Here is a 24464-nt window from a genome sequence, read left to right on the forward strand (position 1 = left end):
ATACATAATATTGTGTGCGCATTTGGGTTTTTAGCGATATACGTATTTCTTTTGCATAATTTTCAAAGCCAAAAAGAAAAAAAAATTGGTGGCTATTATGGATGCAGAGAAAACGATAAAACCACGTGCATAAGTGTATTATAGCCTCACCGAGATAGTTGAACGCAGGAGAAGTTAATTTGCATAATTTAATTTCGGGGTAGGGAGCTAATTTAACACTTGCAACTTGGAGCTATTAATTTTTTTTTATATCAGAAAAGTTTTCTTGTTCAATAATTTATCAAACTTTCAGTCGCACATATTGCTGATAATTTTTAGATGATAACTTTTAGCTTTAAATCCCCAAGAAAATGATATAAGCTTTTTTAAAAATGGACCACGTACGATACCAACTCACAAAGATGGCAACGTGACTACTTAATTATTTAAAAATATATTAATAGTACAATTTGATATGATACGATTTTGATGTTTGATTTTGAAAACATACCAACATTCCGTTTAGCAATATCCGTCTATGTGAGCAGTCCTGTATGTGAGTTTTGACTTGATATGAATGGGAGCTATATACATAGATTATACATATTGGTTCATTCAAATGAGTTCAAAACTTTTATGGAAAATATTGTAACAATGATTAGTGAAAGTGATATAGATCTTGAAATCCAAAGAAGGTTAAAATTGTAGAAGTTGAGAAACGCATGAAGAGTAATTTAGGAGAGCGAGCGAGCATGTGAGTCAGTTGAGACAGTTGGAGAGTCTCCACTTTGGTTACGACTTACGACAAGTTTCTTGGTTTTGGTTTTGTGGTCCGAAACATCGACCCCTTCCCTCTGCTTCTTTGTTTTTCCATTTTGTTTTTGACGCATTTTAATATTACTATAAAGATTCATTGTATATGGTTTTCCCAAGTGGACAGAAGTTAGGTTGTACGTGTTACGAGAATACTTACCATTGTTTTTTTTCTTTAATTATACTAACTTATTCATCTCTCTCTCTATCTATATAAAAGTAATAGGAAATATTATTACTCACTAGTGGATCATTGGGTACAACAACAACGCTCCTTTTACCCTTGTGAAGTTTCAGCTTTGATGTCCTTTTCTTTTATTCTTCTAGATTCACGGGTTCAATAACCAACGATCGTGGTACTTTTTCGTACTTCCTCTTTTCTTTTTTTTTTCATTTGAAGAAAAATTTAGAGTTTTGTGATCAAATTTGCAGATATTAAACGTAGCATAACCTAACAAACCGGAAAGAAAAAAAAAAACGTAAGGGAAAGGGAATTTGATTACCTTGCTTGATGTCTCTCTTATAAACATGATAAAAATGTTGTAATGCAAAATATCTTTGATATAACATTGTCTAAATCAAATATATCGATACAATCTTTTACCAAAAAGAAAATATATATATCGTATAATATAATATCAACATTTCTTTGTACAAGATCTACAAAACGTCAGTTATATGTTTTTACTATATAAAGAACGATTACCTACGTTTTACAACAAAACTCAGGGATGATTAACTTTATATTATTATAATGTAAAAGTAGTGATTTCTTTTCTATCGTACTGTTTGACAACGTGCATGAAGTAACACGTTGAGTGTTTCGTACGTGTGAGCTTTGCTTGTTAATATAAATCCAATACTAACAACTTGGATTGAAAGCCTACTATACACGCTCGATGTAAGATAATTGGGACAAGTAAATGGGAGAATGTGTCAAGATAACCCATAAAGCGGAGACAATAAAAGATAAAATATTACGATTTTAAAGAAAACTATACAACAGATTCGAATAAAAACCCTAATCAACCTCGAAGGATGAGAACAGAATTTAGTTAATATAATCGGCGAGCATGCATGAACCAAAAGAAATACAAAAAATCAGTAGCTAGTTTAGTTAGATAGATATTCAAATACTATATTCAAACCACAAAAAAGGTGAAAAAGAAGATGTAATATGCATCAAAACCGTCCGTCCAACAAATTCCACACATATTCGTCTTAATTTAGACCCCACAGCTCCACATGCTTTGAAAATACAATTCACATTTTTTTTATAAATTATTAATTTAAATTACGCCTCTATTTGTATATAAGAAAATATGAATTCAACAGAAGGCTCTCTTGGAGCGAAACCAGATGACCCAAGCGGTCGTTTTCGAGTTTTCTACATTATATCATCAGTTCTGCAACAAATTAAATAATTTTTATCATCTAAATGCACAACAAATGGTCACCCGTAGCATACACGCAAATTCATATTCAGATAACAAACACATCATAATCTCCTCAACGCCTCGATATCACCATCAACCCTCTCTCTCTCTCTCTCTCTATACAGTATACATGTTGTTGTGGTTGTGCATAAAATAATAAATTCGTATATACAGTTTTATAATAATTCCGTATATTCTTTGTTTCGGAAAACGAAAAGAAGATTTTCCACTCGCGCAAGGCCTCAATAAATACACCCAACCATAAGTCCATGAGCCCTCCTCCTTCACTCTAATCACACTCACCATCCTTCATTGTGAAAAAAAGATCTCGAAAACTCAAAAACCACACACAAGAAGAGAACCATCCTTTTGAAGAGAATGGCGATGAAAAAAGCGAACAAGCTGACGCAAACGGCGATGATCAAGCAAATCTTGAAGAGGTGCTCGAGCTTGGGGAAGAAACAGAGCAATGTATACAGCGAGGACGTAAACGGATCTACTCTTGACGTGCCTAAAGGCCACTTCGTCGTCTACGTCGGTCAGAATCGGGTCAGGTACGTGGTGCCCATTTCGTTTTTGACCAGACCAGAGTTTCAGCTTCTTCTCCAACAAGCAGAGGAAGAGTTTGGTTTCGATCATGACATGGGTCTCACTATCCCTTGCGAAGAAGTCGTTTTCCGATCTCTCACCTCCTCCATGCTCCGATGAACATATCTTTTTTTAGGGCTATGAATTTTTTTCCTAGTTATATATATTTTGGAGATTTGAGATGTTTTTAGGGTAAACAGAGGAAGCTGCTGAGTAAAATGCTTCTCTGTTTTAGCAAAAATCTTAATTATGGTTTTGGTTAATATGGGTTTAGTAGTATTAGAGTGAGACTAACCCTTAGAAGGAAAAAAAAAACCTAAAATGAGAATGATTACTATTTTTGGTTATCTTCTCAGATTTACTTCTCATGGTGGTGTGGTTTGTTCAATGTGTACCCTGTGAGAGACTTCTTAAAAAAAAAAAAATATGAATGAGAGGCTTTTTTATATTATCAGCTTTTAAGTAATTTTCTTTTAAAAGAATTAGTGAATTGTTGAGATTTTTGAATGCATGATAATTGAATTCTAGTCACGCGGACTCAGTCAAATATCTCTGCGCCCAAGTCAATATGTATAATGTAAACAAATTCCCAAAAAGAGTTCTGTTGAATGGTGAAGCTAGTAAAGCTGCTATTTTTTCAGGCTTGTAAAAATAATTGAAGGTGTTAATAATTACTATAAAATAGGTGAATGTGGTTTCTCACTTTTACAGTTTAAGTTTTTGATTAAAAAAAAAAAAACCAATGCTGAGATAGTTTACCCGAAAGCAAAGTACGGTAGTCCTTGAAAACAGAACAATAAGACATCGTCGTTACGTTCTAGAGTTCTGTCTCCCTCTCAAATAATCTCTCTACAAATTTACTAATATGTTTCAATATTTCTCATATTTTGGCTTTGGAAAAAAAACTCCGAAGTGTTGTCTTTTTGTTTTTTTCTTTTAATAAAAGAAACAATGCTGGTGTCTCTTTACAAATCGGCGGTTTTTAGCCGTTAAATCTGTTGAAATGACAAAAAGAAAAAGAAAAATCTTGATGGGAATGTTAGTTGCAGACTCGTTATAACAGTATAAATAACTATATATAGATGATTCTGCTATGTGTTGAGAATCGTAAATGCCCCAACTGTTTGTATTAACAACGATATTATAATAAGGTAAGCTAGGTATTTTGAAAACGCTTACCTGTTTCTATATTTATTTAAAAGTTTATATATATATATATAGACCCTAAAAGTTGTGTAGAGCAAACATTTTGGTTGATAGATGGATACATTTTTGTGTTTGTTAATTTTCATTACATCTATATTTTTATAGAATAGAAAACAAAATTAAAAGCTAATGAGGCTAAAAACCCTAGCCTAGATGTTGATGTTCAACCGCTTAAAATTAAATCTTGACATTATTGCAATATGGCATTTACGTTTTAACTTCTTTATAAAACCATACAAACCTTTTCACAAATGTGTGACAAATCTTGAGAAAAATATATACTTAAAGTATAGAATCTGCAAAAGTTTTACGTTGATAATCCGTCCCACACTCTGTGGGTAATTTGAAAAAAAAAAAAAAAAAAGGTTTTGGAGATGTCAAAATCAACGTCAGGGAGGAAAGATAAGCACATGCGAATGTGACCCACAACAAAGCTTAAGGAAATCTCGTATATAGTAAAGATGGAGGAACCCTACAAGATTCTGAATGGTGTTGCTAATAATAATCCTCTAGAACACAGAGTGGTAGGTGATGGAGCCAACTTCAATTATTTGGACGGCTTAGATATAACCATTAACACTTGGACTTGTATCATGGGCTTCAAGATCACGATAAGATTTATCGTATCGTGTGTTATTTGCTTGCTTGCACTCCCCAACTACGATTGGACATAAACACCCCGCCCCCCCCCCCCCCCCTTCTCTCTTTGCCGTACGGTACTTATCGGACGGACGGATGCAACTTTTTCTTTTCGTTTCAGTTTGCTTAATTTAATCGTTTATTTGACTATGCTGATTAAACCTAAATCCGACCGTTCAGTTATATTTTTTTCACCAACCATTGAGGTGGAACTATATATTGACAAGTGTTACGGAAGATGAACGTATCATTATCAATATTATTACGCAAAAGTTATATAGTATGTCATAATAATAATATCGTTTTCTTTAATCCATTTATTACCGTACGGAGATTAATTATAAAGGGTTTAGTACGGATTTGAAGATCTAGTATAATCTGCTAGATTTATTCTCCATTTTTTCCTTACGGTCATCGACTTTATATAAAATAAAGGAGAAGATGTGTCTTTTCCCCTTGGACATTATATATTTGTGAAACGTCGAAAGGCTAAAAAGAAGATGTGGTAATGCCTAAATATTGGATGAGAATGGGTCGGTAAAGAGATCGCAATCCCACCAAGTCCGAAAGTGCTACATATCCACTAATTAGTATATCATTACACAATTTTTTTATAAAAGAAAGAAAAGGAACGCACAAGATATTATCCCCTTTTTTTTTTGGCATCATTACGACTACGACGAATCATATTTTGAATTTTTATTATATCTCATAATGTGATAACAAAAAAATAGAAGTATTAAAATTAGACTTTGTAATGAAGTTGTTTTGATGTAATAACGATTACAACCACATCAACCATAAATTTCACTGAATGTGACAATATAATATACTGAATATAGCTAATTCTCTTTACGGAAGAATCAGATCGGTTATAAGGCAATAGTACTAGATAGTAAATAGAATTTATACGGTTATATTTTCATTTATATTGATTTTTAAACCTGTTGTATATATTTACTTTGGACTCTTAACGATATTAGTATATTTTGCACGATTAGCAGGATTAAAGCATATCGGACTGGGCCTCTTTAAGTGCCACCATCAATCTCGATAGAGAGAGAGAGTTCTCTACCGAATCAAACTAGTTAATGTTGTTATATCTTTGAGGTGGCTCGGTTAAGCCTGAGTGGATGGGTCTTTCCTCAATGGACTTGGGCCGTAACATTCCCGATCCCGCATGGTTACTATAGGTGGAGAAACCAACGAAAAATGTGCTTACAGGTTGATAAAACCAAAGAACATAAATATGATCGAACATGAAGTGCTTACTCTCCTTAAGTGATAATGTTCCTTTCTCAAATCCCTGCAAAGAGCATAGGCTCATCCAGGGGAACAGATATATGTATATAGATCAGTTTATATCATAGCTATTGGAAAAATTAATCAATTTTTGGAATTTGATCAGTGATACATTCCGCTAGCTGTGTATTATGTTTTGTCCCGATTTGATTTTTTTTTTCTTTTTAATTTCATTTCTCTGTTCTTATTCCTCTGTTTGACTACCACATTCTGTCCCGTGCATGTCATGAATTATTTGAAATTACTATTGGATTAATGATTAGCCATGCACGAGCACGAGGGTGTGGGGTGGGGGTAGCTGAACGTGAGATGACCAAAGGATAATGGTACAAATGTAAAGTTAAAACAAAGCTTTCTCATTGGGCCTCTCTTCGCTGTCATTTCGAAAAGAATCTCTCAAAGGATGATATTAGCTTCTCTTTCGGGTTCCACGACTCTCATCATTATAATTCTAAAATAATTGATGTACTAGTAAAAGGACATATGTCTTCCTCGTTAATGATCTCCTTCCTGGCTACAACTATCTTTAATCCCAACATTGTTCTTTCAGCCATTTCGAGACTTCCTTTTCAAATTCTATTCATCACATTAATCCATTTTCGGACAAGAGTCATCATTCGTTGAAATCTAAATCGAGTAAATTCGCTTTCGCTGGTAAAAAAAGGTTTTGTTGGTTCATGATATTTTCAAACATAATATTCAATCGTTTATAGCTAAATTAATGTGTGGTAGATCCACATAGTCTATCAAGCAGCATAGTGCATATTATACCATTCCTAGACTAATGTAACTGCATATATATATATATTGGTCCTTTATACATTCTTACTTCTGAAGTGTTAATGTGGGGTGTAAAATATTGAAGTACAGAACATGTTCAAGATGTCCTATATTTGTGGATGCTAGAGAAAACGGATCATGTAATAAATAGGTACATCATGACGAGTGCAATAGATCAATATAAAAATTTGTTAGTGCTATATAAGAACTATATTGAAATAAAGTTAATTACACATTCTAAAACCTATACATAGAAGACAATACTATTTATACTTGAATGGAATAATACAATATACAACTTTTTAATCCTCTCAAGATTACCTTTTTTTTTTTTTTAACTCAATCATATTACAGAAAAACTTCATAGGTTCGTTGTTTATATGTTCCTTTATTGATAAAAGACCTAAATTTTCTTCTATATAAACTAGAGGGGGGAAGAGAATGAATCAGAACAGAATCTAAACTATCTAACTTTCAAAATTCTATAGGCTGTATGAACGAACATTCTAAAAGTAAGAGATTACGGTGATGACATTATGTACCGTAATTTGTACTGCTGTTGGAAGAACGTGAAGACAGCAACAGCTTTGTTTTTGTGAGGATGAAAACATAGTAAAGTGGCTATTACTAGCAGCAGTATGTAGTCTTTTCCTTCACATGACCTGGTCGGATTTTTTTTTTCTTTTTTCTGTTTCCAATCACTAATGTCCAAATTTCAAACAACTTTCGCCGAAGAAGTTAAACAATAAAACATTTATAAGGAGTATATATTGAATCAAAAGAAGAAGTAAATACTATTATAGCTGATAGTTTCAAAAGTCACCTTAAACTAATTACAAAAGTTTTTATCCTAATGTACACTGTTTAGTTTAGTCTAAACCGCACATACTTTACATCAGTTAGAACTACACTAACTCAACAAAATTATGATATAAACTCTTAACTTATTAATTTATTTACTCATGACTGATTATGCCAATCATATACAGTACTATATATTACCAAAATTTAATGTTTTTTTTTTTAAATTACAGTATGATGATTATGAATCTTCTAACCATTTTTTTTCCTGTAGCTCATTGTAATTTAACATTACCAGTGCAATGGCATATTATACTCGTTGATTGTTAGAATTATTGAAATGATCTCCAACAATAATGATTACTACAATTTAATGGAAATTGCAGAATTTACAACCAATTTTAAAAAATTACAATTCTCCACATATATCCTTAAACTTGGATTCGAACCCGGGACGACTCCGGTAGAATGACTCACCCACCTTTCACGGCCATCTCCGAGCCACCAATAATTCATACATATACACTCGCCGCCGCCTCCACCAATAAAATAAATAACACAAAAAAAAAAAAAACCGAGTCAATGGCGACGATTATTCAAAAATTGGCTTCGTCCCGAGTCGAACCGGCTTCAGAACCGGCTCTCGTTTTTATTGTCTATTTACTCTGTACGACGCCCGTCGTCAAGTGATCCGTTAACAATCACCAGACGGCTTTGTTGTCGGAAACGCCGTGAAGTAACGGTCGAGATTCGATCCATAGATCTATCTTGCTTCTTATCCCCACCACGTGGCAATTCTTCTGAAAATCATCGGGACAAGTAAACCGTCTCGACCGGGTCGAATCAGACCGAGATATGAAGCGAATCGATTCCTCGAAAACCGATTCTTCACAAGGGATAACCAATGGACCTTGGTTAACGAAACCGAACTCTTCCTCAGCTTGAACCAGAAGGTTCCTTAGGATTGGATGGTTCAGGTACGTCGCGCGCACCACAAATCTCCTGCAGCTGCTACCAACGTAGACCGCCACGTGTCCTGACGGTACATCTGACGGTACACAGCGGCTGAATGAAGAAGACATCCTCGCTTGGTCGCGCCACCGTCGGAGCATCTGTCTCAGCCTCACAATGTGGCGGATCTTACTGCATTTTCCGAGACCTCCTCCTCCAGCCATATTTTTTTTTCCGGTTTAGTGGTTTTGATCTGGTTTGTTAGTAGCTTTTAGTGAGAGAAAGTGTCAGAGGGATTTTGAGAGTTTGGGAGGGACGAGGTTTATATAGTCAAGGCTATAACAAAACGCCACTGGGTTTTGAAGATATTTACGATATTGCCTCCGTGGTCCTTAATTACTTTTGGCTCTATTCTTTTCCCTTAATGAAAATAAAAAGATTAGTGTTGTGATTGGTACTAGATTACTCATTATTTCAGGAAATTAATTTTAATCATTTTGTTCCAAGGGTGATTAGATATGATTCTTATTAAGAGGAGCATCAAAGATTTAAGTATGTTTTTTTCTTCTCCATACAATGGATGGTGCACGCACAAAGCAATTGATAGATACAATACCACAAATGATGGATTTGACATGTGAATATAAATTAGTGGTTGATTATGATATGGTTCATCAAAATATATATAATCAAAGTTTTATATGATTATGCTAATGAATCTATCTTGAAAAAATTATTAGTCATTTGGAGATAAAGGATTGATTACTATTAGTTCAATATAAAGAAGTGTCGCTTTTGAATAAAAAGAGATTGATGGTAGGGAAATAAGAGCATGTGCTAGTGTTGGATAAGACGACCAGTCTTTGGAAAAGACTTCAAACATAACCTTGGAATTTGATTAGGATTCATTCTTTAGAGGCACTTTGTCTCTCTTTATATATATATTCATGTTCTTGTTTGGTATATAGTCAAAGTGTTCATATGTTAAAAGCAATTAACCTGATGAGATTCTATGTATTGATCTTAAAGTATCGGCAGACATAGCTTATTAGTGGTTCATATCAGCCACAGGTGGAAACACGAATTCGGCTAATTATTAGTTCTCTCGAAATGTTTATATATATGATTATTCTCCCAAAAATATAAACATACAAAACGTAATGTCAAAATTATGATCACATATATATATATAGGATTGTTTCGTATACACCTATTTTATATTGACTTTATAGACAAAGTAAATATATATATATATATATATATATATATATATATATATATAGGATTGTTTCGTATAAACCTATTTTATATTGACTTTATAGACTAAGTAAATTATGTTATTGTTAATGATTAAATCTTATATTGACTACATGAAATTATTATCCAAGAGAGACGTACTCAATTATCCAAAACAGATGATCAATGGTCGTTGATATCATATGTAGCATGTACCACATGAAACCACAACAAAATCATTAAAGGACTTAGAAGGAAAAAAAGTATATTTGAGCATTATGTACTTTTAAAATTTATAGTACAGTATATTTAAGTTAAGTTGATGGCAGATCTGAGGAATATTATATTCATTCATTCAGATTTATTCAGAATGTTATAATTAAAATTTAGTATCTAAAAATTGTTGAGCGAAAAAAGCTTGAAGAAAATACTAGCTAAATTTGTTTTACAGTAATAAAAGCCAGTATATTTCTATGAATTTATCTTGTTTAAGTATAACTTTGAATACTTTTTATACTTCCTAACCTTTATGCCTTTAGAATAGACCGATGTATATAAATATGCACGTAATTAAGTAAAATTAAGAAGTTTACATTTTTAGTGTAAAGCTTAATAAGTTTGGAGACTGTTCAGCAAGCATAATTGTTACCGGCAAGTGTGTTCAAGTTTTCTATTTTGGATCCGCCTATGATAGAAAATTAGATCTATAGTACAGCTTATATATATATATATATATATGCATGCTATCAAAAATTTTAACTGCAAAGCATGACTGTTGCTTGTTGCCAAAAACAAAATATTAACTGTTTGAAACGATATTTTTCTCTCAATCAAATCATTATATATACCAAAGCCTCTTCGTCGCATAGCTCATTTTTACAATATGTTTTTGTAAAATTTATACATCTGCAAGCTAAACAATAAAGATACGTTGGTTTATAACATTTCAATTCTTGTGAGTCGTCGAATCTTGGTATATAATATGATATGAGATGAAATAAGACAAATCAAAGTAACAAGGATTAAGAACATCAAATATTAGGGTTACGAGACTTACGAGTATTTGATATAGTATATATGAGTATGGCAGAAGTTTACAACTAACGCAGTAACCGAACAAAACCGAACAGGTTGGCTTTTGTATTTTTTTTTTGAAAAAAGAAGAAGATTAAAAGTGCTTTTAAACAAAAGATTATAAAATGGTTCAAGATGAGATAGTTCGTGCTTGTACAAACAAGGGCCAATTAGCCACAGCTGCCACTTGAGAGTCAAAACTTTTAAACGTATTATAACAAAACATAAAAATACACTTCTGAATTCTTCTTATTATATTAAACTTTGTCGTTTACGTATAAATTAATTTCGGCGCACGGAAGTGGGAGAATTTATGTTAAACAACAATAAAATAAAACCCACCACATGGGTAGCTGGGTAAAGCTAATAATAATAAAAACTGTATATATAAACAATGTTGTTTAAAATTGTACTATATTCGATTTAATACTCTTAAACATTTTCTAAAACTATACTACTATAAAGGTTCTCTCACCAGACGCAGTTAAGATAACTGAAGATGCTTTTTGTTTACTGAGAAATTTTAATTTTAATTGTCATAAACAATTAAGTAGTGTTTATATACGAGAATGAAGAATAATGTAATACGGCGTACCACAACAAAACATTTTATTTGTTTTTCGCAGTATACAAATGTGTCCATGCTTCCATGTGCGCGAATGTCCCCATCGATCTCCAGTAATTTTTTTATATATATATTCTTTCGCAACAAAAGCAGCCAACATATTTTTCCAATTTTAATTACGTTACTAATTAATCTCTTAGATTTATCTCTCTATAATCGTACATTTTCATGTGATATAAGTGCTTATTATATTTTAATCATTGTCAGTATTTGTTACTGTCGGTCTAATCTGATTAGTCATTTCATCTTATCCTTAAAAATTAGTCAGATTACGGCATATACATATAAAATATTGTTTCTACAAAAAGCTATTTTCTATTACACAGTATTTTTCTAAAGTACACTTTTAAACCCTTATTGCAATTAGTTATTTCACCTAATTAACAAAAATTGTTGAATTGTAGCATTGTTGAAGTAGAAAAGAATATAGAATTGCTAATCAATAATAATCGTATTGTCCACGCCTAGAGTTCCTATCACTCCTACATATCACATTTTTCGCATGTGGCATGATAATAAACTTATGATATACTCACTTATCATATTAATTTACTCGAAATTTCAGATATATATAATATAGCTAGTGAAATAATAGTTTGAAAGAGATGATTGAAATACCTTATTTTAAATCTTACTATTCAGAATAAATAGTATACAAAAAAAAAAGGTGGGTCCAAATGCATGTTATGGATGCATCCCCCCATGCGACGTTACGTTCTCACACACCCCACTTGTTGGGTTTTAAGGATCTTCTCATTTAATTGCTATCTTCCTAAGCAAATCTTCATTAATGCTAGTGCTAATTGTTATCATTATTATTGGTTACTATAAACTTATAATAAATCCAACTCAAATTATATAAATTACAAGAGAGACGATCGTATTCTATGAATCGGCATTGGATTGTCTCTTTATGCCTCCATGCACCAAATTGCATTAACAACATGCACGCACAATTTGAGGAATATATATATTTATTATATCATATATGGGATCAAACCAATAAGCTAGCTAATAGCTTAATTTGTTTTTTACTAGGACACAAATCTCATCAACTAATATCTCTCGTGTGGTAATGTCATTTGTTGAACCAACAATATCCATATAAATCTTTTATTAGACCATAATAATATGTTTTTATTGCTTAAAACATTAGTCTATATTTATTATCTTGATAAATGAAGTGTGCAGTAGATTGTGTTAATTACAGAATGAGTTTTGCAAAATGATAAACTTGTGAGAAAACGTCTTCTAGTCGCTGAGTATGTCGACGTGGACCAATATTAGGTGGGTTAGAGATGACATGTCAATAATATAAGATGACGTGGCGGAGACAATTTATAAATCCCGTTGACCTGACTTGTGTGACCCTCTTTCTCAGTCCAAAGCTTTGAGTGTCAAAAAAAGTATATTATATTGATGGCGCTTCGGCCGTTGTACTTGTACAGTAAACGTTAAGGACCTACGGAACATTCCGTCATCTCTGTTCTTTTCATAAAGTATAAATTAAATACATTTAATATAGTTTAGTTTACGTATTAGGAAGAAGTGATTAGCCACAAGCAGAAGGGATGAACCTGTTTAAAGTTTGGTTTCCTCAATGTTTCATATAATTAATTAAGTAAAAATATAGCTTTCACGAACATAGATAGCTTTTTACGAGTGTAATTTGTCATTCTCCACTAACATCTTCTTCTAAAATAAACTGTTTTTTGTCCAAAATAAAAATAAACTGTTTATCACAACATTATGACTATACTATCATGACGCGTAAAACACACAAAAAGAAACATTAGTTTGTTTAATAGTTTGCTATTGTGCTTTTGTAAAAGCCTATTTGGAATCTCTTAAGTTTTTATTTATATTTGCACAATAGATTTAACTTTTTTTAATCTTTAGGTCGAATTATATTAACTCAAATTTGTAATCAGTGCTTTATTTTTCAGTGTGAAGAAGAGCACTGAGAAGACATAGAGATGCACATGCAATGTTTAGGTTAATAAAGGCATTTAGACATACTAATCAGGATTATGCTTTGGATTTATTTAGGCAAAACGTCTTTCGGCATCTCTAACATCTTATCAGATTTTGCCACGTCTCTATCTTCCCTTCCTATTTTATTTGTTTAATAAACACAAATCATATATATTATTTAAATTGTTTCTGTTCATGGCTCCAACATTAATACAATTTTGTACAAATAAGTGAAAATCAGTTCTATTAAAAAACACAAACTCACCTATTTACAATGAATGCAATTGTTATGCCAATTGGCTCGCTTGAGTTAATCTTGTTGATAAGAAAAAAAAAAAGATGAGTCAAGATATCAAAGTTCTTAGATCTAGATACGTTATTATTTTCATTATATATGTATGCTAATTACTATGTTAGGTAAGAGAAAGTTTTGGTATTGTCAACCGAGGAATATTGGATCATATGTTATGCTAAGGCACTAATTTTTTCTACTCATCCACAGCATTAAACTCGAATCCCATTTGGTTAAACAATTTATAATCTCATTCTAGAATTTGTAATAACTAACCAAGTAAGTGAAGTAGTAACCATGTTCAGACAATATGTGTAGGGATCTATTTCATACATAACTAAATTATACCCATACTGAAAATGGTATAGTCGCTTATTCCATTGATAATCTGTGGGTATCAAGAAGGGTTTTGGCAAAAATATATCATAATTATATAATTAATTTCTATAACTCTTTATGATTATAAAAACAAATTGTGTAACACTAGATTTGGTTAGCTCATGGGATGCAGAATGAAAACAAAAGAGGCAAAAAGCTGTAAGATAATTTATTATATACGATAAAATTAAGTTAAATGATAAAAGCATAGGACGACACAGCCTTGCATAGCAATTATACGATGAGAATTTTATCATATAATACTGGTTTTGGTAGAAAAATGATACTATTTGTTATGAACCGAAGGAATAATTAAGTAGGCAGTGACGTATGTGATTTCGAATAACTAAATTAGTCCTACTGTCGGACTTCAAGCATTAAGAATTTTATAGTACGTGTTACAAATATTATTTTATTACATTTTAAATAAGTGAAAATGGACCTTAATTAGTTAAAAGACAGAAAAGTAAATGTTTAATAATTAGCATCCAATTTATAATGGAAATGATTAGTCCTTACATATTGAGTATTCAAGTACGTCAATGTTAAAGCCTGTCCATAGACCAGCTCATCTAAATGTTTTGTCTAGGAATTATTTGGACGCTTTATTTGAAATTATACCTTTTAATCATCATTAATAATTAAGTTTCTCATTATCCCTTGATTAACTTAATATCTTCCTTCTTTTTCGTTTATTTTCTACGTGTAACATGTCAGTGTCGCAACCCACACCAATTAGTAGCTTGTATATGTGCTTAATATTTCAAATCAGGCCATGCAAACAATAATGGTAGTGTTCACTGTTCAGTAAGCTATATTTTTTTGGGAATTTGCTTGATACCTATTGCATTATAAGCTTTATGGACAAAGAGAAGAATGAATTGACCATTAAACGACTAGTTAATTAAACAAGGCGTACTGAATAACTAGACTATATATGTCCTCAATTTTTTCCTTTTTTGCACAATAGAGTAACATTATTTAGAGGTATGTTTTTTTTCCCCAATTCCACTCTCTTTTAAACTCTAAAATAAAATCTCCAATTTTTGCCCAAAAAAAAAAAAAATGCAAATGTGCAAAAAGATCCGTACAGTAACGAGAGTGCCCATAAAATGCCATGCATATAGTCATCTTTCCAGGCTTCCAGCTTCATATCATTAACTGCAGAATTGCTCGAATCATTTAGATGTGAACTAAATATTTATTTATATGCTCTTTATAATTCTATGATTGGGTCAGAAAGTTATCGAATCGTGGTTGTGGACGATATTTGTATGAATGTATCTCCTATGATTAGGACTGTGGAATTCAATGACACCACCAATATATATCACATGAATCACACAACTAGTTGTTGAACCTTATTCTATATTCACCATAACCTTTCATTGTCAAAGCATTTTAAAATAAATCAGTATTATTTGGTATGGACATATATGGCTGTTAGTTTTTGAACCACTTGATATAACAGCAGTAACGAATCATTGGACGAGAGCATCTGTATTTGCAGAATATATATAATCATTCAATATTATTTATGAATAATAGTGTTCCATTGGTATAAACAAAAGAGCGTGATCAGTTAACTTAGAAGAGTTCTCTAATTTTCAAAGAGAGAGTCATTAAGTCATCAAAGACATGCATAGAGAGGTGATTGCATATGGTACACGTTGGGTTTAGAGTCGTAACGCAATAATTGTTTTTGAGAGTTTGGTAATGATTATACATGAAATCTCTTAGCTTCTCGGGTAGTTAGGCACATGACATGACTTCGAGTAGAAACACTACGGGTGGTTGTGGAATATGATGGCCGAATCATTAAACACGTATAATTTGGAATCAAACGTGAAAAAAACTAAGAAATGGTCAAGTACGTATACGTACCTTTTTATTTGTATTTTGGTCATTCGCAGTATCGGCTAATACTATGAAATTGTGTATTTGCAACAAAAAAAGAAAAAGAAAGGAAAAGAAGATGATATATTGGTTAAAGGATCGCATGCAGAGTGATTTTGCATCTTCCAAAGGCCTAAGATCTTCTTATGCTTACTACAAAAGTTTCGAGGCTTTCATAATTTTGCAGCAAACACTAATCACTCGACACACCGCACACGGTTCAAGGTTTAGAAAAAACAATTGAACTAAACTTACCAAATTGAAACCTTAAGTCATGTCGATGATTGTGTCGTAACACGTCTCTTACAAGAATCGTTCTTGATCGAGAAGTAAGAGTCCTTCAAATATCAAATACAAAATCATATAAAATATATAACTCTAACGAACTTGAACACATATTACAAAATCTAAACAATCTCATAATCAAGAAGATAACGAGAAGATCTTGAGGGATCAGTCCTTAAATTATTTGATATAATATCATATAATATATGTCTACAGTCTACGTCAAGCAGATCTTCAAAATGAAGCTCCATAACATGCAGATAGAGAGAGAGAGATATGTTTACATATCATCTGTCGATGTACTTGGGTTAACCTAATGTTGTGGTTTTGATTTGAATATAATGAGCTATTAGGCCTATTTCATATGGACCATAATCAATATGGGCTCAGGTCCAACAACAGAATTGATCAGCAACTTTCAGATTAAACAAGTTTAAGATTCCACCTTCAAATTAGACGGACCAATCAGAATCGACAACGAGGATCGCCACGTATGATTATTCTTAATTTAGTCAAATCTGGACCGTCGAACATGCCATAATCGCACGTCTATTAATTACTGCTCCATTAATCTCCTAAAATTAACCGATCTAATTCACCTCCTCACTATATAATAATCTCATTAATCTTTTTTTTTACTTATCTCCCCCAAAGTAAAAACAAACACAGAGACTTTTGCGATTCCTCTCTCTGATTCAAAAATCTTCATCGTTCCAAGCTCAAATCTTTCTTGAAGAAGAAGCCATGGCTCGTACGAAGCAAACCGCGAGGAAATCAACCGGAGGAAAAGCTCCGAGGAAGCAGCTCGCCACCAAGGTTCGTATCTTAGTTTTTGAATTTGTAATCGGGAAATTGAAAAATCTAGGGTTTCAGATTTTAATTGATTTGTGTAATTGTAACTCAGGCAGCGAGGAAATCTGCGCCGACCACCGGAGGAGTCAAGAAGCCTCACCGTTACCGTCCCGGAACCGTCGCTCTACGGTATAATTTCTTCTCTCCTCTCATCTCAAAACGAAATCGTTGTTTGATATGTTCTGATTTGCAATTTCTGAGAAATCGTATGCGTTTTGGTTTTGTGAAACAACAGTGAGATTCGTAAGTACCAAAAGAGCACAGAGTTGTTGATCCGTAAGCTTCCCTTTCAGCGTCTTGTTCGTGAAATCGCTCAAGATTTCAAGGTATATAATCTTGTCTTTTCAGCTATTTGAAACCATAAAATATGTATAAGATTGGTTCTTGATTCTAAGATTGAGTAGTTGTTTGACTGGTTCTGTAAGCTATTTGAAACCCTATAAGATTGGTTCTGGATTCTAATAAAGATGTGGATATATATGTAGACGGATCTGAGGTTCCAGAGCCACGCAGTGTTAGCACTTCAGGAAGCTGCAGAGGCGTATTTGGTGGGTTTGTTTGAAGACACTAATCTTTGTGCCATTCACGCCAAGAGGGTTACGATTATGCCTAAAGACATTCAGCTCGCAAGAAGGATTCGTGGGGAGCGTGCTTAGATGTTAGAGTCGAAATCAAATCGTCATCAACTAGTATTCTATTAGGAACCCTTTTGATTTTTGTTTTTTTTGCTTTGCTTCGATTTGATTTCATGTTGTCTCACTTTTATTAACCAAAATACAATATTATCTTAAGAGCTTTTTGAGACATGATTTGGTTATTGATGATATGATTCTATTGTTTCTCTTGATCATTGTTCTTGGATGTGTTTCTCAGATTTGTTTTTCTCTTTGTTTCAATATGAATTTTGAGAATAACAGATTATATTCTCATAATTTTAAAACAGCGGAATGATTCTGTGGTTTTCTATACTTCGTAGTGTAATTTAAAGTCTTCTCGTGCTATAAAAAGACTAAGCCCAGTGAAATTTCAGATTATTCATGTTATTTACTATTTAGAATAACGAGCTATGGTTAAAATCAGAATGAATGGGCTTTGTCTTTCAAATTCATGATATGATTCTTTTTTGACAATTCGACTATGTAAATTTATTTAGTGAAATCTCACCTTTTATTTTATATTTATTTTCTACCAATTCCTTTTGTTTCCCAGCCTAGGATTTATTTATTTACATGTTTCTTTTTCTATAATAAATAAAAGTTTGTATGGTGACCAAAAACAGATATTACTAATAAGAATGTAACAAAATCATTTTTGGATCTTAGGCCCATTACGTATTGTTTGTCTATTTTGGCGTAACAATACGATGCATATTTGGCGTAAGAAACATAGTGGATCCGAAATGGAATTTTTACTAAAGATGTAAATTGGTGGAAATGTTTTGTGATCGGGTGTAAAAGGCGTAGAAATAGTTAGACAAGAGAGTGACACAAGTGGAGAGACGTGCAAGACTGTAAGAATTTTTTTAGTTGGATCATATTATGACGTAACTCACTACGTACTTTCATTTTTATTTTATTTTTTTTTGGTCTTTTTAGAGTCTGTTGCCTCTCTAAATCTGGTCTCGCAAATCTTTATACACACGACGTTCCTTTTATGGATTTTCCAAATTTTAAAGAATAAGTTTTAGCATCATTCTCTTGCCCACGTCCTCGTAATTCCCTTTGTTCTTGGCGTAATTAGAGATTTCGTATCCCTTTTAAAACCATTAAACTTTCTCACGTAGCAATAAAGTATATAATATCATATTTAAAGAAAAAAAGGTATATACTATAACATGAAACTTCACCGACTCAAAGATATAACAAAGTATCTGATTCCTTTTTCCTTTTTTTTTTGACAGCATATCATTGTAATTGATTAATTATGATAACATACGACTCCATGAAACATATACATAAAACTGTCTTAAATAATATTGTAAAAGAAGAAAAAATCACCCAAATTTTGTAGGTTTAATAAAAATCACACATATAATGAGTTGAATGACCAATGATGATGAGAGGATCAGTTTCACTGTAAACGTAGCCAAACACCTTCACTCGGAATATCTTGGTTCACCACGAAAACCATGTAGTAACCGGGCGGTGCAAGCTCCGCAGAGCTTGGAGTCCTAACTATAACCTCGTAAGTCCTGAACCCTCTCCGGAAGGAGAAGACATGATCAAGAACCAAAAGCCTCTGATTCATCGAGAAGGAATGTGTTGTAAACGAAGGATACACCATCGTGACTTTAACCGGACTTTTCACTCTCCCGCTTACGGTAAACCTCAGCCTCAAGATTCTACTGTAATTGATCGTTGTTTGTGGCATAGGATCGATGATCCTCGGACGAAGACTCGAGTATTGAGACTCCAAATACGACGGCGAAAAGGCTTCTAAAGACAGCTCCGTTGGGAAAAGCACACCGGTGAAATTGTAAAACGCGTGTGGGTTGCTTCCTCCCACGAGTACTCTCCCATCACGAAGCAACGTCGCGATTGAATGGTACATTCGTGGGATAGCGTTTGCGTTCTGAACTTCGAATCTTGAACCGACCGGTTTATCGGGATGATATAAATCAGGATTAAAAGCCGGTTCACGGCCAAGCTCCCAAGCAGCTGTACCTGAAGAACCACCGTTAATTAACAGAACATGTCCGTCAGGTAAAAGCGTCATGTCTCCCATAACTCTCGCTCTCGGCATCTTCTCAACGAGCCACTGAGGATTCGCGTCGTTGATGTTGATTCTCGCACACGTGTCTAGTGCTTTCACAAAGGTCTTCTTCCTAAAAGAGAGGTTGTACGATCCTTTCGGTGCACCTCCGCACACTAGAACCTCTAACACAAGGTTCTTGATCGGCAAGAGAACGGCTGAGCCAGTGCTCGGATAGCTTCTCGGATCGCCTTCAGGGATCTCCGGATAAGTTTTGACGACAGTGTTTGTGGCGTAATTGAGCAATATAGCTCTGTTGTTAGCGAATATAAACAAGTTACCATCGGTGTTGAGGAACACGTAAGGGTAAAGATTGTTTTCTTCTCCACGGTCATTGGTTTGGGACAAAAACGGTAAGCTGTAGAGATTTGGAGCGTTTGTTTTTGGGAAAAACTCGAAATTGAACTGACCTTGACCTCCGACTATGATCTGACGACCGTCTGGGAGGACATGGTTCGACGCGTACCATCTTCTTGCATTGAGTCCTTTGTCGATTTCTGTCCAGTCACAAGAACCGTCGTCGCAAGGAGCGAATAATCTAGTCTTACGTTCTCCGTCTCTGTCTCCTCCGGTTTGGAGGAGAGTGCCGTCGGGTGTGACTCCGCCTGAGGAGCACCAAGTGTTGGACTGGACGGTTAAGGGACGGATACTATTCAAGGCGACGTCGTACTCGACCGAGTGCGCTGTGCAGTCGGTTTTTGAGACGATGTCGTTTGGGCTGTTTCGGCAGGCTCCGTTAGGGAGAGAGATGTTGGAAGGACCAAAGTTGGTTCGGTCGTACATTATGACACGGTCGTTGTGGAGGAGCTGAGAGTGCATTGCTGAGATTCCGACGTTTGATAAGAGAAGCTTCCATGATCCTCCGGCGCCGGATGCTAAGTGGCACGAGAGGAGGAAGAAGAGAGCCAAGTATCGGAGATGATTGACGTCCGTGAAGATTTGGATTGTGGCTTTTGCAGCCATTTTTTTTTGTTTCTTGTGTTGGTTGTAATATTGACTATTGTCACGAGTTTTTTTTTTCTTTGTCTACTTTTCTTTTCTTGTTTGTGTGGTATATGTATAACTGTCCATGAGGGCACTTTATATATAGGTTTAGAGGGGAAAAATGAATATTAATGTAAATATATTAATAAATTATGATAATTAGGAAATGTAGCAATTATTATTAAAATTATCATGCCACTTTTTCGTTTTTTACTTATAGTCTTACTCTGTAATGGAAATTTTTACTTAAACAAGATGAACATAACAACTAGATGAAAAAAAGAAACATTTTTTGGTTTTAACAAGTCCCATGCGGATTCATTTAATTTGTGTCAAAGCCTGAAAAGTGATATTTTGCCATGTTTCATTTCTCTGTTTTTCTTAATTCCCAGTATTTCAATACTGAAAGTTATTTAATTAAAGTTGACTAAACTTATAAAAACCTGCGTAAAGTTTCCACAGTTCAAACTTATGTATTACCAGCTAGGTCAAATATTCCATTTTGTATTAATAAAACCGCGTTAGACAAAACTGTTATATGAAATTAAGATTCACTGAATCAAAAGCATAATTATTACTTAATAAACCTATGAGTTTTAGACATGTAAATGTAAAATTGGAATAGTTGGATCGGCACGATAGGGTTATCCCCAACGTTTTCAAAAAGGTTTCTTCTCTGATTTAAATTCCATATGCAACATTTTGTATAACTATTTACGAAGCCATATAAAGATTCCACCATCAAATATTATCACTTGCGAGAGGAATATATTTTAGTTATAGATGATTGTATATGTATATATTCACATCCATCAGTAAATAGTTAAGACCGAAGAGCATAAGCAAACAGTGATCTCATCTCAAGTAAAACAAATACTTAATACAGTATTTATTTCGGCTGAGTCAGTAACATTTTGGATACAATTAATTAGAATTATCAAGACGTGGTACCAACCTGAAATGAACTAATATTAAATGTTAATTGTCGTCGAAGGAACGGTTTCTATGATTGAATTGTTAACATTATACGTGAGGGGTTGAATAATTATAATATAATGTTATGTCAACATCAAACATTCCAATGATTAACATAATATATAATTAACCAATTAATAAGTCAATGTTCTGAATAATCTCCCAGGTGTAATTTTATTTTGATATTTTAACGAACTCTCCACCGTCACTAGAACAATTTCAATGAATCGTACATTATATAACAAAGTTTCTAATACACAAATACCACAACGTACGTATGACAAACAAATGCGTTGGGCGTGATTATAGAAATTAGAAAGTGTACCTTTTCAACTATAAGACCCGTGGTTTTATAAAATAAATATTTGATATTGAAAGAAGATTTTTATTCTCTGTCTCGTTGTTGGTCCAACTGTCCTTGATCAAGATAAATATTCAAAGCAGCAAAGAAGAGTTTTATAATAATCAAAGATCGCCAAAATGTATCTCTGAATAAATCAATATACTCGTCGAGAGAAAAAATTGTTTAATTAATGTTTTTTTTAACCCATTTGACAATTAGTGTATCGATCTAAAACATGTCCAAAAGCTGAGTTAAGTATATGTCTTTTGATCATATTACAAATACAAACTGTAAAGATATTAAGAATCTCTCCACTGGTATTACAGTTTATATGTTTTGTGCGTCCACATATATGTATCGAAGCGTATTGTTAACGTAACAGCTTACGTGTCAGATATCGTAGACTCACAAGTTTTTTTTTTTTTTTTTTAAATATAATATATGAGCATTCGAAAATCACCTTTGATATAAACAAATGGTTCCATTTAGCTAGTTTTAAAATTTGGTAGTATATACTATTTGATTTAATAATAATGTTTTCATTTTCTACAAATTTATTAAAATGTTATACTAATTATAAAAAAGTGACGATCGTGATTGCGAGTTGGACGAAGAAGATCAAATGATGCCAAGTTTAACAAAAAAAAAAAAAAGATCAAATGATGCCAAAAAGGGCAGACCAGAGAAATAGATAATGTAGCTCGATAGTCGATACCATAGTAATTAAAAATGAAACTTAGATATCACAGTAATTAATCAGAAAAAGCCAAATGTATAAGAAACATACTAGTTGGATCTCTTTTTATTTTTTTGTCATACTTAGCTAAGGTTTTACAAATGAAGTAAATACATAGGATAAAAAAATTAGAAGAAAAAAAAAAGATTTCAAGAGTCATGCAGAGAGATGAGGTATGGAACAAAAGGAATAATAAAGATTATGCATTTCTGTCTTTAATATTCATAATTAAAAAGCCGTCCACAAATTTTTTTGTTTCTCTCTTTTTCTTATTCTCTAATTCGTATATGAGCTGTATAATCTATATATATTTCATTTTTTTCTATATCCATCTATATACAAATTTATCGTATAATGAATTTGATGATAGTTTAGCCATGTGTGTGTTTGTGAATCTGTCCAAATAGTATCTTTTCAGGGAATGCATTCGTTTGATGGCTTAACATATTATATAGCAAAGAAATCCACGAAAGATTTGTAAATTAAGACAGAAAAGATTATACATTGTATGTGTATATTTATCCATCAAATTCAATGATTGACCTACCGTTGACAATTACATGACATTCATGAAACTATGAAAAGCCTCTCGTATATATATATATATATACATATGTTGACTCTCAAATGTTCATTGCTCTTTAGTTTTCTTGTTATTATTGACCGCAATATCTCAGTTTTATATAGACGTAAAAACGAATATCGATATTATGAAATCTAATGATTGAACGTCGCAGTTCCATGCACCAAAACTCTTTGCAAGCTGAGTCCCCTGATACATTCTTTTTTTTTTAAGTTGACATCGTGAATCTTATTATTTCCCTTATTATTTATTGAAAATTAGTTTTCGTTTTCAACACAACGAGGAAAAAATATGTATATCTTTAGACCGCCTGATCATTATATAACATTATCTGGAGTTTGTTTTTCTTGATTTCAAATGTTAATTTAAGTTAAGAACGTGACTTCAAGTCTTTAATGTGGAAAATAATGCATCAGTAGTCAAAATGTTAAAATATAGAACGATGATACATATTGATACAATAAAACTTTCCTGGTTAAGTATACACTAAGAGAGTAAAATATTATTTTGTGTTTCCAAAAGAGAGAGAGAAGAAAACTAAACTAGGTTGTGAAAACGTTTTCCTTAATTTAAGTTCTCTTAAATTTAAAAGACAACGAAATGCCTACTATATACCAAAATAATTGGTTAAGGGAAATAATAACCAATTCCTATGCACGTAGAGTTGCAAATGACCAAACTATGTACTTTCTAATATTTTGGATCGTCCATCTATCTTTTTTTTGTAAAGCTTTCTCGATGAATCTTTTGGCCTTAATGTGGTACAACATCAAGTCAGCAACATGTTCATGTAGTAGTCACGTACGTCTATCAAAACTAGAATCGCACATCTTCGTATGAAACTTGGAGGTTGTTCTAAGCCCACTTTGGGCCTTAGGCCTCTCATCTAAGCCCAATCAAGCAATTTTTAGTTATTTTAGTTTTTAACTCCCGTGAAAGATTAATTTCTCTCTCTCGCCCTTACAAACAAATAATAATTTGTGAA

The 24464-nt window shown here is 33.0% G+C and overlaps 4 protein-coding genes across 4 annotated transcripts; 2 read left to right on the plus strand and 2 right to left on the minus strand.

Moving 5' to 3' along the window:
• The first annotated feature begins 2391 nt into the window (after positions 1-2391).
• Positions 2392-3282, plus strand: LOC17896267 (auxin-responsive protein SAUR50). Its single transcript, XM_006302966.2, has one exon. It carries the CDS (start codon positions 2607-2609, stop codon positions 2934-2936), a length of 330 nt encoding a protein of 109 aa, XP_006303028.1. The 5' UTR covers positions 2392-2606; the 3' UTR covers positions 2937-3282.
• A 4613-nt stretch (positions 3283-7895) lies between these two features.
• On the minus strand, positions 7896-8776 carry LOC17895039 (auxin-induced protein 6B). Its single transcript, XM_006302884.2, has one exon. It carries the CDS (start codon positions 8717-8719, stop codon positions 8246-8248), a length of 474 nt encoding a protein of 157 aa, XP_006302946.1. The 5' UTR covers positions 8720-8776; the 3' UTR covers positions 7896-8245.
• An 8106-nt stretch (positions 8777-16882) lies between these two features.
• Positions 16883-17957, plus strand: LOC17895827 (histone H3.3). Its single transcript, XM_006302916.2, has 4 exons — positions 16883-17071; positions 17160-17236; positions 17343-17433; positions 17593-17957. Exons 1-4 carry the CDS (start codon positions 17000-17002, stop codon positions 17761-17763), a joined length of 411 nt encoding a protein of 136 aa, XP_006302978.1. The 5' UTR covers positions 16883-16999; the 3' UTR covers positions 17764-17957.
• A 1000-nt stretch (positions 17958-18957) lies between these two features.
• LOC17894586 (aldehyde oxidase GLOX) lies at positions 18958-20903 on the minus strand. Its single transcript, XM_006300234.2, has one exon. The coding sequence runs from the start codon at positions 20819-20821 to the stop codon at positions 19178-19180; it is 1644 nt and encodes a 547-aa protein (XP_006300296.1). The 5' UTR covers positions 20822-20903; the 3' UTR covers positions 18958-19177.
• Positions 20904-24464: the final 3561 nt, after the last annotated feature.

Source organism: Capsella rubella, unplaced genomic scaffold (genome assembly GCF_000375325.1).
Source record: "Capsella rubella cultivar Monte Gargano unplaced genomic scaffold, Caprub1_0 scaffold_2, whole genome shotgun sequence".
In the NCBI taxonomy this organism is placed as follows: Eukaryota; Viridiplantae; Streptophyta; class Magnoliopsida; order Brassicales; family Brassicaceae; genus Capsella; species Capsella rubella.